Genomic DNA, 14,169 nt, shown 5'->3' with positions numbered 1-14,169 from the left:
AAGAGACAAAACAATTTAGAATTTTCCAGAGTTTGAAATATTCTGGAATTTGCTTGTGTTTTACTATTTAGTGACTAGCTATTATATTAAATTCTTTGTAGACCTAGCATTTACTGCTTGTTGCGTGTGTGTGTGTGTGTGTTTTAGAAACTAAAGGCCAAAGGAAAAACCTAGTATATATAAATTTGTTTCTTAAAATACAAATTTGTTGAGGACACAGGGTATACAAAAAATTCCCAAAGATACTTAAGAACAAACTAAAAGCCAGAAAGTATAACTGTAAATCAGTCTAGTGCCAAATGGGCATGTAAGAAATACTGGTTATCTTAGCAAAATAACTAAGAAAATGCCAGGAAAGCTATGTTAACTAGTGTGATGAAAATGTGTCAAACGGTCTATGAACCAAGTGTATGGTGCCCTATGATCATACTAATGTACACAGCTATGATTTAATAAAAAAAAATTAAAAAAAAAAAAGAAAGAAATACTGGTTATCTGGGGTGGGGGGTGTCTTATCCGTACACTTCACCTCTCAGGTAAGAAGCCAGGCAACAAAGAATAGAAACGAGGGTATGATTCAGTAGCCCACCAGCCACCACAGCCTCCTAATAAAGTTACTAGTAAGTATTTTTCTCTTTCAGAAAAGAGCACACTGACAATCAGTTTTAAATGCAGCAAATGAACTAAATCGGTGCTTATTTGGTGCCTGTTGTTTGAAAAATAACAAAGTCACAATTACCACAAAATATCTCCCACATTAACATGTCAACAAGCTTGATTTACAGATTTGAAGTCATTATTTGCGTTAAAAAGATTTGTTTTAGAAGACTTCAGTTAACATGAAAATGCTGCAAAAGAAGAACATAATGAAATAGCTGTTAATTAAATTAAATATGAAAAACCTAACGTTGTTTTAGAAGCACTCATTAACCCATGCAGAGTTATTCACGATTACCTCAGACTCTATAATTCATACCCATAATTTACAGGCACAGGGCAGATTTTTCAAACGTTCTAAAATCAGAACTAGGGAGGCAACGAGGGACACTCAGGGCCTCTGGGAGCCCCGGGGTTCTTCTGCTCCACAAGACGATAATGAAGGGATGCCAACCCCGAAAAACGTGCCCTTATCACAGGGAGTGACCGTCAATCACAGGAGCATCAGCGGGAGGAGATTCTCATTTTTCATACTGGCTACTTCCCTTCTTTCAAACAATCCCCTAATGTCTGTGACCAGAAGAACAAACCAACCACTGGGGTACAGATGTAGATATTTGCTTTGGTTCTAATGCTGTACATGTTATATATGCACGTATAGTACAGTGTAGTATAGTGCAATATATGTCCTGAAGTGTAATGTATTGATAGCGGCAGTGTAGCACATTACAGTATGGTTCAGTATGGTATAGTATGGTACACTATAGTAATTATATTAGGATACGATACAGACCCTGTAGTGTAATGTACTCACACGGGCAGTGTAGCACATTATAGTATCATACGGTATGGTGTAGTATGGTACACTATAGTAATTATATTAGGATACGATACAGACCCTGTAGTGTAATGTACTCACACGGGCAGTGTAGTGTAGGGACATACATTCATCCGTTCTCTCCCTGTCTTCTTCTCTCACTTATACACATACCTCCTGGTTGTTTTCTCCTAATTTCTACTCTTCAACTCCTCCTCAAACCCGCGACTTCTTCCCCTCTAAACTATCTTGTAATTCCATTCATCGTAACTAATTGCTCATGCCCCGTACTTGAACAGCGCTTAATTTGCCCCTCATCCTGGAACTTAGCTCCAGAATGCCCAGCATTCAGCATGCACAGCTCCTGCCGCACCTCTGTGCTCCATCTGTTTAGTGAGTCACGTCTGCAGGTGGATAAAGGCGGGAGTCAGGGCCACCCAGCTGTGTTCCCACAGGCCCAGACACGGAGCCCTGCATGGAGCACAGACTTTCCCTCTCCTGTTCCTTCTGCCAGACGGCTCTCCCCAGACCCCCCACCCCCGGCCAGGGTCCCTCCTTGCTGCTCGTGTGTCCCCTCTGCCCACCTGTCACCTCCTCACATGGTCCTTCCGTAAATACCCTGTTCTCACCATCCAGTCATTCTTTGCAACCCTGACCAACATCATTTTTTTGTATAGCCTGTATCACATCTGGGGTTATATTATGATTTATTAATTTATTTCGGTCCTCCCATCTGGAACATCAGCTCCAAAGGGACAAGGATATTTCCTATTTCTTGCCAAATCTCCAGAACTTAGAGTAGTGTTCAGCACATAATAAAATTAAATATTAAATCAATAGTAGTCAATCAATCAATCAATAGTAGGTGGATATTTAAACCACTGAACAAAAGTTTGCTGAGTTGAAATAAATGATAATATAATAAAATATCCCTGACTTAAGGGTGACAACTTTCTTAAGGGTGGTGGCATACAAAATACAGATGGCTGGTTTATAAATATAAAACCTATTGTGTTGCTCTCGTGGGGGAAGGGACAGCATGCACGATCAGTGGGACCCCCTGCACCGCACTTGCCAGGCTGAGGTGGGCAGCGAGCAGTCTAGGTTAGCACTGTCCACTAGAAACTGAGGGAGAGCCCCAGTGAGAGCTGAATACGTAATCGTAACCCTTCCAGTAGCAGCATTAAAAAAGGCAAAAAGAGAAAGACAGGTAAAATTCACTTCAATAATCTATTTTACTTAGCCTAGTATATCCAAAATGTTACTTCCACATGTAATCAATAACAAAAACTATTATGAAATGTTCACAATTTTTATATTCGCTGTATATATTCAAACTCCAAGATCTATTTTGTGCTTCCAGCACCTTTTCATTCAAACTAGTGCTCAATAGTCACACGTGGCTGGTGGCTGCCGTGCTGGGCAGAGTGAATGTGGATACTACGGCTCCATTTCATTTACGGTATTTCATTCCCTTTCTACACATTCTTACAGGCAACCTTCCTCCTCTTTTGATGGTAACAACCATTCCCTTAGTGAGTATCAGGATTATTATTCTAAAGATGATGCAATAAGAAAAAACGGCTTTTCTATCTTATATAGATGGAATGCTTTTCTCAGTGTCTTTTTTCCAAACCACAGAAATCTCAGAGCACACAGTACGAATATTATTAACAGATCATCCCAGGATTTTTTTAAGAGAAAAAGAATTTCTAAATTCCAGAAATTTCCCTTTTGATATCCTGAGCAAAGCATGGAAGTCTGACTGCCAGGCTTTTTGTCCCCGGCACTGAGAATCTGAAGGACAACTTGTGGGAAACGTCCTTTTGCTCTGGAGGCAGGAAGGGAGAATGAAAGGAAGGCGGTATCATCACAGGTGATGGAATGAAACCTGTTAGCTGGGAGAGCAGAACTGGACGGGTGAGGGAGACAAGGGCCTCAACAGTGCACCCCAGCCTTCCTCTGCACCGTGGGTCCCTGCTGATCCCACGGGCTCTGTGGACACAGAAGGAAGCTGTCACGGGGTTTGCTACAGCAGGAGGCAAAAAGACCATGCAGTCCATGGGATGAGCACCCAGGGGTGGGCTGGATGGTGAGCTGAGCTGAGCCTTCAATGGCCAGAGCCCCACAGAGAGGTCAGGTGAGGAAGCCAGGCTGTTGAGCCAGAACGTGATCTCGGTGAGCTGAGAGGGTGCACTGCACACACCCAGCGTGACACTCGCCTGTGACACCTGCTGCCATAACTCCACGCAGAGCTGCATTTGTCCCTCTGCCCACGTGATGTGCAATTATAAGGGAACAGCAAGAACCGGGGGGGAATCTTGAAAAACCGGACCTTTTCCCCAAAAGGCGCCATTTAACATTGATTGGCAAGTTCAAGTCCCTCTGAGGATTTTCCCCAATCTGTGAAACAGGAGCTTAACGAGATGAGCTATCTCTGGAAGCACGAAGACAGCCCTCTCCACTTCCTCCCTCCCTTCTCCCCTTTCACACGTCTGGTTAGTGGCATATAATTTTTAGCTCAATTTCAAACAGTCACTGGGAAAGGACTAGAAAATTAAAAACACACTAATGGGGGGCTGGTCAATTGAAAGCAAAGAGATAATTAGTCTCAACTGACTGACTTCAAAGCTATAAAGACGGTGAGTTTACAGAAAGATGATTTAGGTCAAAGCTACTCAAAGATGATTTAGGTCAAAGCTACTCAAACATAATGCACACGGCTCATCACCCTGGGACCTTGTTAGAATACAGTCTGATCTGCAGGTCTGAGGTGTGGCCTGGGGTTTGCATTTCCAGTAAACACAGGAGAAGGGGCTGATGTTTCTGATGTGGGGACCACGCTTGAGTAGCAGAGACCTAGAAGATGTGACATTGCCAAGTCCCCACTGCAGGACGTGACTTTCAAGGGCTGGTGATACCGGCATGGAACCAATTCACCAGAGGCCTGACGATGGGAGTGGTGGGGACAGAGGGACCAGCTGGGCTAGAATGTGTGCTCATACTCAAGACTGGTGGTTTTGTGAATGGAAACCGCACATCTGAAAGGCAGCCTGTCTCCAAGCTGTAGAGTGGGCATTTTTCTTGCTCTACCCTCACAAGGCTGGGTCCCTTCAGCTGCTGGCCACGTCTGCGGTGTAGGAATACCCAGGATCTGGCAGGCATGTTAAACACCCCAGTCTGCCCTTTGAAGCATCATCGAGTGACATCTTCGTGGAATAGATCTGACCCGGATGGAGCACGGCAACTCTGCCTTTGGGAACTTACGTCCTCCGCCGCCACCGTCATCACACTCCTGCTTTTCTTCATCCTAGAGGTCGGAAATGTCCCCCTCAGGATGTCTATTATTCAATGAGGCTCTGGTGACAATTTTTAAGACCTACAGCACAAAAAAAAAAACACAGAAAGAACAGTTATGTATGCTTCATTAAATAAAAATACACAGCATAGTCTGTAAATCAACACTTGAAATGTGACAATGTACTTGTATAATAAGCAAATACCGCAATTTACCATGCCAATGACATTCGACATGGTGAGAAAAGAAGTTCACGAAACACAAAAATCCAAGGAGTTAGTGCAAAGCTATTTGGGGGAAGAAAGAGGGGATAGTAGGTAACAATTTGATTATCTGATATTAACAATTGATTATATGGCTTCCAAATAATCAACCATCACTATCAATTTAAAATAACAGCATTTGTGGAAGGCTTTCTACCTTACTAAACAGGACTTCCCATAAAGTACTTCAATCGGTCCTGTAATAGTCTCTGAGATTATTTTTATCATTTTTTTCTGACAAGAGAATAGAAGGTCAGAAAAATTATTTGACCAAAGTAATACAGCTAAAACATGACAGATTCAGAATTTAAAGAATATAATCCCTTAATGCTGTTAAAAAGAGAAAAGGAAAACAAAGAAATCAATGCAAGAGAGAGATTAAAACACCTCAATCTCAGTTTTTATCCCAGCTTAAACCTTTCACGTGCGTAAAAACCTGGGGAAGCGGCCAAGTCAACATCACAGTTGTTAGGAGGAAGAAGCTTAAATTTCCTGCTTAAATCACACGAACGTGGCCACCGTGAGGTGCAGATGCTACACTTCATGACACTTGTTTTTTGTTTGTTTGTTTGTGTTTTTGTTTTTTGTTTTTTGGGGGTTTTTTTTGCAGTTTTTGGCCAAGGCTGGATTTGAACCCACCACCTCCTGCATATGGGGCCGGCACCCTACTCCTTTGAGCCACAGGTGCCGTTTTTGTACAAGTAATGACACTTGTTTTGTGTACATCATTGGAAGTCACATCATTGGAAGTCACTTCAAGAATAAAGAACTTCCATGACACAACCAAAATTCAAGGGTGCACCCTGGTGTGCAGGCTCCAGGGAGGAACTAGCACTGGTTTATGAAGACCCAGACTCTAAAACAGGCTCAGACGTAAAACTGTCATAGTAGACTACCAGAAAATATGAAGAATTCTGAGAGTTTAATTAGAAAAGAGGTACCCCCAAAATTACCAAATCAAAGAGATGTTAACGGTAGTTGCCCGGGAAGTGAGTATGAAAAATGTCCCCGCATCAGTGCAGAGCTCCAGAAGCCGACATATCCCTTCCCTCTGCCCAGGTAGATTCAGCACACGCCTACCTTGAAAAGTCTGCCTTTCTAGCATGGGGCTATAGAGAGAGCCAGAACGTGGTGGAATGTAGCTGTGTGACTGGGAATGCTAAGTGGTGGCATTGTCCCATCTCCTGGGAAACCAAGGTTGAATTTCTTGCACATAATTTGACTATATTATGCGGATGTTGGCAGGAAACTAACAGAGCAGCTGAGGCTGGAGGAAAGGAACGCTGCCTGTGTTGAGTGTTTCAGGGAAAACCTCCCTGGGATTTTCAGGTGTATTGTTCAACATACCGAGAAAGAGAATTTCCTCAGTATATTCCAAGGAACGGGCACAGCCACTGTGCCCCTCTGGTGCTGACCCAGCAGGGACAGGCAGAATGTGAAGCTTTTACTTAATACTAGACAGTAACAGGTGCTTTATCATGGGACTATAGTTAATTTGAGCAGCTCGATAGGTAGGGTTGAACCTGAAAAATAAAGATAAGTTTAGGTGGCACCTGTGGCTCAAGAAGTAGGGCGCCAGCCCCGGCCAAAAAAAAAAAAAACTGCAACAAAAAAGATAAGTTTGTACTCCTAAGTTTTTTTTAAAAAAAAACAGTATTCAAATTTAACTTTAAATTCCAGATGTAGGACTACACATACTCAATAATTAGAACTGTAAAAATATTAGCATAGAAAAATATCAAAGAAGAAATATGACGTGACAATAGTGGAAGTCATATAAAGGTTATAGGACGTTTTCTTTTTATTATTGAGTAGATAGATTCTGTTTAGTAGAGATACCATAGAACAAAATGGTGTTCAAAGACACAAATGTGGAAACTTAACATTCTCAGAGTGTGATATACCCAGGAAGACACCGTGATAGGAAACTCACAATGGGCAGAAAGACAGAATGTTCCAGGGCAACATCAGTAGATCTCTTGGCAAGCAAGAGCGTTTCTGTAAGGTCTTAGCCATGGAGATAGAGTTGTTTTATGATCCTTCAAGCGTGAGAGCTTGCGGGATAAATGAATGTACCTTCAACCAGGAATGCATCCTGGCTAAGAAAAAGTAGGATTGCAAGTTACAAGGCAGTTTTCCAAATGTTCTACAATAAAAAAGTATTATTTTTATATTCAGAAAAAAGCCAACATCTATTACGTAAGACAAGAAAAAGAAAGTGAGAAAGATAGATTATTATTTTCTGGCTGTTTCTCCTGGGCCCCTCCAGATCCTCTGTAAACCCTGCTCCATTCTGGTCTGTGCCCTAAAAGGCTGGGCCTCGGGACTGTCTACCCCTCTGTCTCCTGGGTGTGTTCAACCAGGGGACCAATGGAGAGGGAAGGGGACAGAGAGGCCCCCTCTGCCAGTCATGAGATTCGACTCTAGGTCATGCTCCAACAGGCATCCCCACCAAGGTGCAGGAGGGAGCAGCTTCCTGTTATTCTAGGTTCCCGGAGCTCCATCAGTACTCCGCAGTTCTCAACCTTGTCTGTACTTTTTGTAAGTAGTAACCCCTTTAAATGTTCTTGGACCCCCTGTGGGAGTGCAGTCTATTTGCTGGTGGGAGCTTAACTGATAGAGATTCCTGCCACAATCTTACAAAGCCAGACGGCAGTGTGAAAGCGTCCCTGGTGGCCGGCAAGCAGGGTCTCGGTAAACACTCAGAGAATGTTGGCTGCAACCAGGTGGAGTTCTAGGCAGGTTTTAATACTTTGGGAAAGGAAGGTCAGCAGGTGTCAACTCTGTGTCCTCACTCCCAGGAGGCAGTGGCCACCTAGTGTGAGCATGGGAATCACACACGCCCTCTCGTTCCTGACCCACAGCATTTCTTAGCTTCCTCTAGTCTAACACAGACTGCGGATTTACTTGCACCAATAACGTTACCTACACATGTGATTTTACTTATCTGATAAACGCAACCAAAGAAATCAAGTAGGCGCCATCCTCACGCCAGATGTGGAAACCAAGTAAGTCTTAGCGTAACAGGGAGGCAAACCCAACGCCAGGCTTCTTTCTGGCTCTAAAGCCACGTCTTTTAACTTGTCACTATACCACTGATTGGGTCGTATTCACATATTTTCAAAGTGGAAATGAATGAAATAAATTTTATTTCATTTTGTTTCTGTTGTTGGAAATGCATGTTAAGTTGATCGCCAGCTTTCCTGGAGCCATGCTCCCTATTAATCTAAGGACAAGAGGAATAATTTCAAAATATTTAATGCAAATGTTGTTGGAGATTATTTTACCACTATAAAATTTGCTTCTCAATAAATAGAACACCATATGCCTCATTAAAACAAAGCGTTTCTAAGAATTTCTAAGGTGATGAGCCAGTATAACGGCTGTAATTTGCATCTCCGGCATATTTTTAATAATTTTTCCTCTTTTTTTTTATATTTTACCACTTAGACGATGCTTTTAACTTAAATCATTAGCCTTCCATAACAGTTACTTGTGTTAAATCTCCCTGTTTTTCTAAGTGGAACCTAAGGGGGGCTGTAGAAGCTGATCGTCCCTATTGAAGGCATCCGCCTCTCTCCAAGTGAGTCTTCATTTTCAGTAGGCTAAGAACTCTCTTCTCCAAAACCTCTCTGTGTGCCCTGCACCCAGGGTCTATGGAGTTGAGAGGTGAGGGATTGGACAGTGATGACAGTGACAGAGCCCCTGGCTCCTGTCTCCCCCAGAGGCAGGGGCCTGACCACGTTTATACATGGCTCTCCTTAGAGAATGCAGGGTCCTCTGATGGCCTTTACCTACTGCTTTGGCTACTGTCGCCCTTTCCAGCTTAGAAGGAAAGCCTTTCTCATCACCCTTTAGATGTCATTGTGCCCTTCACGAGATGGTGAAATGTGACAAGCATGGGCAAGTCTTCCTTCTGTTTCTTAACGGCCTGAACTGAGAAAACTAAAAAGTGGCGATTCTATGTCAGTCCACTAATTCTAAAGTATAAATGTCTGAGAACCGCTGCCCAGACCAGCATTAAAGTCTAGTTCAAGGAAAGGAATATGTCTGGTTGGGGCTTCCCTCCGATTGACCTGGGATGGGAGGGAGGAAGCCCAGACCAAGAGGGGCCTGAGTCGCTGTCTCCACTGCCTCCTCAGACACACACACCCGGCCACAGCAACCTGCTTAGTTCCGGGCCTCAGTTTCCCTACTTGTCAAATAAAGGGGTTGGATTGTTAATATCCATGAACTTCATGAAGCTAGTGAAATTTCAGAAAACTGGTAGAAATAGCAATTGTCTGATTCCTTTTCTGAATGTATTTATGTTCGCTCGTTCTTTACAAGGTTTCTAGTCCTTATCTTAAACATTGTTATAGTTATTAAATTTTAAGCCTCTTTAATTTTGTGAAGGCAAAAAAAAATGGAAACCTAATAAACACACGTATATGTAAAAATAAAAAAAGTAAAAATTAAAAATTAAAAACTAGTAGAAATAAACACAAACTATAAAAAAATCAACTCTCAAGACTCAACAATTGGATAAACATGTCCAGAATGTGATATATAGTGTATTGAAGTCCTCCCTTGAGTCTGCACCTCCCTCACTGCAGAACTTCAGAGATGCTGTGCTCAATCACTGTTCTTTCTGATTTGCATACGAGGGGCATAAACAGGAGAGGCAAATGTGAGTCCTCCTAGAAACTGTTAAAGTGGGATGCTGCAAATTACGGAGAGCAAACAAATTTGAGAAAAACCTTCTATGCACCAAGAAAAGTCACATTTCTGTGTAAAAACTGTTTAACATTTAAATGTGAGTATTTCTTAGAAAGAAAAAGTCAGCTTATTCAATTAAGTAATTAAGCATTAAGGGCTTTTGTGATTAAGAATTGAAAATTGGGGGGAATTAATATGAACTTAAACCATCGACTTTGTTACTTGATGAGTAACAGAGAGGAAGGTATTCTGTAACTGTCATCAGGTGGTGTCACAGATCGGGCAAAGGCTACTTAGAGTAAAGTATGTCTCCTGAACAACTACCTAAAATCAATTTCTGCTATAAAATGTATTCTTTATAAATTACTAATAGGGTGCAAATTTTAAATCAATAAGTTTGACCAAAAAGAAAGAATTTTTAGAACATAGTTGGTTGGATGAATGCTAATTTCCAGCAATAACACAGCAGTTAGAAAGTGACAAATGAAGCCTATGTTTCTCCATAGATAAGAAATGCCTCAATGGGTTTTTTAACAAATTTTACTGTAGTAAATATTGTCTATGAGGGAAAGTTGTGAATTATTTTTCCCAATCTAAAAAAGGTAACTGGTACCAGCAATGAATCTTTTATAGTTTAGAATACCATAATGTAACATATAATTGTTTTTTAATCTATTTCTGGTTCCATCTTAAATGAAGGGAAAGGAGCAAGGAATTCTTATATTCAAATGAATTAATAATTTGATATTATCTCTCTCAACATCTGAGGGTTTTGATCTCTGAGTTTTGATCACAGGGTTTTGATCACTGTACCAAGGTGAAGATGTGATTAGAGGAGGTTTAGGAAGGATTATGGAATTTTTACTGTCTCCTATAAGGAACCACAGAAGATCTACAAACAGATGTAAGGGGAAACTATGGCTGAAACACACTCAATTTACTCATGAAGTATTTGCTGGGGGCTTGCTCATGCTCAAATTCAGATCTTCTAATGCCACCTCCAGTGCCACTTAGTAACGTTCATAAACCTATTACAGACACTCTAGGATCCCAATTAATATTACCAGCTTTCCATGAGAGTATAAAAGATTAAATTGTCTCCATGATCCAAAACCCACGTTTCTATCTGTCATGAATAGCGACCATTTCTGTTCATTTACATCGTTTCTCAGCAACAACAACAACAGATTCAGAGACTGCCATGTGGGAAGGGACGCTCTGGACGCTGCGGCCAACACAAAGATGAGTATGATATAGTCCTTGACCTTAAAATGCCCCGTCTAATCTTAGGAGAGGAAAAAAAATCAATGATTATTCATTCTAATCCAAGGCCGAAGGATGCGTCCTTGGCTGGTGTCGGGCTCCCAGGGTGACATAAGAGGGGATACAGCAGGAACAGAAAAGGGTTCATCAGGTGAAGAAATGAGTGAGCCACCTCTGTGGGCAAAAATCACCAAAGAGAGCTTCACAGAGGAGGCCACACTCATTCCCGCGTTCCGTAACTAAGCAACAAAGAGAGAAGCCCTCCACTCACCCCTCTCCGTTCTCAAAGTTCCTCCCGTTACTCCCACGCTACAAAGCTTTACCTTCAAGGCTTCCTGGCATTTTTAGAATAATGTAAAACCCTCCACGTGACGATTAATCATCCAAGTCACTACACATCTGGCCCCCACTTGCATTTCCAGCCTCAACTTTCTATTTTAGCTCACACCCACGTCTACACCCTACCCCTCATCCCCTCCACTTTGACTCATTTACCTTTAGTTAAACAGGATTTAGCGTTTATCCAGCACGCTTTTCTTGTCTCGGAAGTTTTCTTGCACTTTAACACATCCTCACTTTTGTCTGGCTAACTCACTCTTCAGCTTTCAGCTTTAATGTCATTTCTTTAGAAAAGCTTTTACAGACTTTCCCTCTATCTCACAAGGTCTTATCACATTGTTCTTCTTACTCAGAATATTCATCACAATTATGTATTTATTTGTATTAATTCATAGTTGGATGCCTCCCAGAAGCTCATCGTGAATCCTGTGCCAATTAATAAACATTTGCTGGAAAAAAATGTTGTTGTTTTTTTGTTTTGTTTTGGGAGGGTTTTTTTGCAGTTTTTGGCTGGGGCCGGGTTTGAACCCGCCACCTCTGGTATATGGAGCCAGTGCCCTACTCCTTTGAGCCACAGGCGTGCCCTGAAAAACTGTTTGAATGAGTAACACAGGTAGACTCCGTGTCTCTTCCTGGACACCCTAAAAGCATATGATGAACCAAAGGCAACGGAGGGAGCAGGACGCTCGCAGACAACAAGCACTGCCGGGATACATATTCTCACTCCCTCTCTGGTAGAGACACAAACAGTCCCTATCAATGTGCCATCTTGTGCGATTCTCACAACTATTTTTATCACCATGTTATAAGGGAGAATTGTGAAGCACAGGAATGGTAAATGACTCATCCAAGCTCACTCATCTGGGAGACGGCAGAGACAAGATTCACACCTGTCACTCAACTTGCTGGGCTCACGAAATCGAGCAGTATCCTGTGCTGTCACTTGGAAGCAGCCAGCAAGGATTATTAATCAGAGAACCAGCAGTGAAAAGGACAGGGCAGGGCCACACTACAAAGCATTTGATAAAATCCAGCACCATTTCATAACAAAACCCCTCAACAAACTAGGCTTAGAAAGAGTAGATCTCACGATTATAAAGCAATATATGACAATCCACAGCCGACATCATAATGAATGGAAAAAAGTTGATAGCACTCCCCCTAATAATTGGAATCAGCCCAGGGTGCCTACTGGAAGTGCTAGCCAGAGCTATTAGATAGGAGAAAGAAATAAAGGGTATCCAAACTGAGAAAGAAAGGGTCAAAAAAAAATCACTGTTTACTGATACAATCTCATATCTAGAAAACCCTAAACATTCCTAGAATTAATAAATAAATTCAGCACAGTCTGGGGTTACAAAGTCAAAGTACACAAACCAGTAGCATTTCTATGTACTCCGAACACTCAAGTTGAGCGTCAACACATTCACAACAGCGATGAACAAAATAAAATACTTAGGAATACACTTAACCTGGGAAATGAACAATCTCTGCAAGGAGAACTATGAAACACTGATGGAAAAAACCACAGGTGGCACAAACAGGGGGAAAATATTAATAATAAATAAATTTTAAAAAGGGGGGGAACCTGTCGTGCTCAGGGATCGGTGGAATCAACCTTGTGAAAATGTCCGCACTGCCCCAAGTGATTCACAGGTTCAACACATTCCCCGTCATATTTCACAGATCTAGACAAAAGTAGTCCTACACTTCATTTCTAACCAAAAAAGAGCCCAAATAACCAAAGAAATCTTAAGCAAAAAGAACAATTCTGCTGCTTCCTATTCCCCTGACTTCAAGTTACACTATAAAGCTATAGTGACCGTCACAGCACGATACTGGTGCAAAACAAGAACAATAGAACAGAACAGAAACCCAGGAATGAAACCATCTACCTGCAACCAGCTGATCTTCAACAAGACAGACAATACTACACGCTGGAAAAAGGAAGCCCTAGTCAGTAAATGGTGCCAGGAAAATCAGACAGCCACGTGTTGAAGAACAAAACAAGATGTCTATCTCTCCATATACAACAATTAATTCAAGATGTATAAGAGACATGAATACAAGGCCTGAAATATAAAATATCTAGAACAAAATGTAGGAAAAACTCTTCTTGACATTGGCCTCAACAAACAACTTATGAATAAACCCCAAAGGCAAATATAGCAACATCAAAAATATAAATGGAACTTAATTAAATGAAAAGCTTCTGTGGCAGCAGAATAAATGATCAGCAGTGAGCAAACTACAGAATGGGAGAAAATAGTCACCAGCTAAGACATCAGACAAAGGGCTTACATTCAGAATCTGTGCAGAACTCAAAAAATTAGCCCAAAAAAACCAAACAACACCATCAGTAACTGGGCGAAAGGAGTGAACAGAAGTTTTTCAAAGGAAGGTGGACAGGAGATTCCTGGAGGGAGGTGAGACTGGAGAGGGCGTGGAAGCTCTGCACCCCTTCTCCTCTGCCTTAGCCTGCACCTCTGCTTCTTTAGCATGAACAGGGAACCAGGAGGAGTGTCTGGGGGAGATGAGATGGTGGCCAGGGGCACCAGCTATTAATGAAAAGGGAGCTTCTTGAGGACAAAGCACCAGCTGCCAGCCCCCTTAGGGCACTTCCCGTCACCACTGACTCCAGCCAAGACAGCAGACACCACGTTGCTTCTCCAACCACTGCAGCCTTTATCCTCCCCAGAGGATCAGCCCCTCAGTTTTCATCTTTCATCCACACAAACATTTTCCAACTCCAGCCCTGACAGCCTGGGGGCTGGTAGGTCCTGCGGGGTGTACATGACCCAGAGCTGGGAGAGTCCAGGTGGGTTGCCGTCCTG

At 42.1% G+C, this 14,169-nt stretch overlaps 1 protein-coding gene across 1 annotated transcript in view; it reads right to left on the bottom strand.

Moving 5' to 3' along the window:
- PDE4B (phosphodiesterase 4B) overlaps nt 1–4,859 on the bottom strand; it is a 383,978-nt gene extending 379,119 nt beyond the window's left edge. Inside the window, exon 1 of the mRNA XM_053591241.1 lies at nt 4,742–4,859. Coding sequence (XP_053447216.1) covers nt 4,742–4,783 — 42 coding nt within the window. The 5' untranslated portion in view covers nt 4,784–4,859. The remainder of the gene's footprint in view (nt 1–4,741) is intronic.
- Nucleotides 4,860–14,169: the final 9,310 nt, after the last annotated feature.

The sequence above is a fragment of the Nycticebus coucang genome, chromosome 5, assembly GCF_027406575.1.
Source record: "Nycticebus coucang isolate mNycCou1 chromosome 5, mNycCou1.pri, whole genome shotgun sequence".
Lineage (NCBI taxonomy): Eukaryota > Metazoa > Chordata > Mammalia > Primates > Lorisidae > Nycticebus > Nycticebus coucang.
This window is presented reverse-complemented; position numbering and strand designations above follow the sequence as displayed.